Source organism: Neolamprologus brichardi, chromosome 3 (genome assembly GCF_056152115.1).
Source record: "Neolamprologus brichardi isolate AB-2024 chromosome 3, ASM5615211v1, whole genome shotgun sequence".
NCBI classification, from domain to species: Eukaryota; Metazoa; Chordata; class Actinopteri; order Cichliformes; family Cichlidae; genus Neolamprologus; species Neolamprologus brichardi.
This window is the reverse complement of record NC_142106.1, coordinates 20,592,501-20,594,302: the sequence shown is the minus strand read 5'-3', so window position 1 is coordinate 20,594,302 and position 1,802 is coordinate 20,592,501. Positions and strand designations below refer to the sequence as shown.

Here is a 1,802-nt window from a genome sequence, read left to right as displayed (position 1 = left end):
CTGAATCCAAAAACAGTTGAAACCCTGTGTGGTTTTACAGTAGACACATCTCAGTCAGTCTTAACAGATGGAGAATTTTAAAACAGTTGAGCTTGTTTTCTTTAACAGTCTCAATATTTTTATTTGATTGTATGAGTATTTCTCAAAATTGTGTTGATCGTAATTACTGATCGCCTGGTGTAGTAAGGAACTTTGTTTAAAATTGTGCAGCGTCTACAACATGTAGCGATAACAAAATTGGCCAGCAGGTGTCCCCGTGGAGCTGGTTTCATGAAGCCTAAATTTTGCTAATCACTAACAACCAGAAACCACAGAAAGTCAATGACGTTTAGCAACTTCTAGCAACTAGCTCAAATAAGCAGAGGGATTTCCTTCTTTCGTACTGCAGGGGCAGCTACACTAACTCTGTCTCATGAAACACTGCCACCTAGTGGTTACTTTTTCAATAAAAACGAGCACATTCTGTGTACAAATAGTTCCTCTAAGACTGTTTTGTTAAAAAAAAAAAAAAGAGAGAGAGAAAAGAAAACACCCAGACTTTTTCCTCAACACACATATTTATTTCAGTCTCGAACAAAAAACTGGAACACGTCTTCAATTCTGGATACGTTAGCAGAGCCATTACAACTACAGTCGCTGCCAAACGGATCCAACTCTGGAGTCCAGCCACAGGATCATCCAAACCACACTTATCATAAAACATAAAACTATACACCCATACTCAAGGACTGACCAGATTAAGGTCACAAATGTGAAAAGATTGTAAGAGTCAAAACATCAGTTTCTACATTTATTTAAATCAGTGCAGCGATTTGACTTCTGGTTAGTGAGCTCTACCACCCACACACTGCTACGACTCAAAGCTGTCTCACACTTTGGAAGCATGAATATTTAAAGCATTATGAATTTTTCTTATGTGTCTCTTTAAGTGTGCGCTCAGATTGAATTTCTTTCCACAGGTGCTACAAGAATACGGTTTCTCACCTGTGTGAGTTCTCACGTGAGATTGCAGTGTCGAGTTCCGACCGAATGTTTTTTTACAGGTACTACAAGAATACGGTTTCTCACCTGTGTGAGTTCTTGTATGAATTTTCAGTGCTGATTTCTGACAGAAACTTTTCCTACAGGTGCTGCAAGAAAACGGCTTCTCACCTGTGTGAGTTCTTATGTGAGCTTCTAGTGCTGACTTCGAAATGAATTCCTTCCCACAGGTGCTACAAGGATGTGATTTCCTACCTGTGTCAAGTTTCAAGAACTGACAGAATTTTGTCCTACAGGTCCAACAACAACAACATGATTTATTACGTGTGTGAACTCTCCGATGTGTAGTCAGTTCGGATTCAGAGTTGAACGTTTTTCCACAGTTGTCACATGTTAGAACATTTGTCTTTGTTTCAGTTTTACTCTGACTGTCTGACACAGGAGTGTTGTCTACTCTCTGATTGTGACCTGTTTTATCTTCTTGGCTCTCTGTTTCAGGAGAGCTGTGAGAAAGGAGCTGCTCACTGTTTAGTTTTTGTTCAGTCTCCTGCTTCAGTCCAAGCTGCCCTTCCTCCTGACTGCTGCAGAGTTCCTCCTGTTCCTCTTTAATGTGTAGAGGCTCTGGGTCCTCCTGGTCACAGACCTGCTGCTGTGTGGGGTCTGAAGAGACAAACAGAGAAAAATGATAGAAAAACGGGCGAAAATATTTTCTAAACTCTGAATATTCTCATTACTTTTACATTTCTCTGTGAAAATGACCTGAAATCCATTTTCTACTAACTAGCCACACACCAACACAAATCCCTATCCTAATAAGGACA

General features: G+C 40.1%; 1 protein-coding gene across 2 annotated transcripts in view; it reads right to left on the bottom strand.

The window, feature by feature from the left end:
• Window positions 1-546: 546 nt before the first annotated feature.
• Window positions 547-1,802, bottom strand: part of LOC148103823 (uncharacterized) — a 12,847-nt gene continuing 11,591 nt past the window's right edge. For both annotated transcript variants that reach the window (XM_087834377.1, XM_087834373.1), the window contains one exon: window positions 547-1,641. In XM_087834377.1, coding sequence (XP_087690503.1) covers window positions 869-1,641 — 773 coding nt within the window. In that variant the 3' untranslated portion in view covers window positions 547-868. The remainder of the gene's footprint in view (window positions 1,642-1,802) is intronic.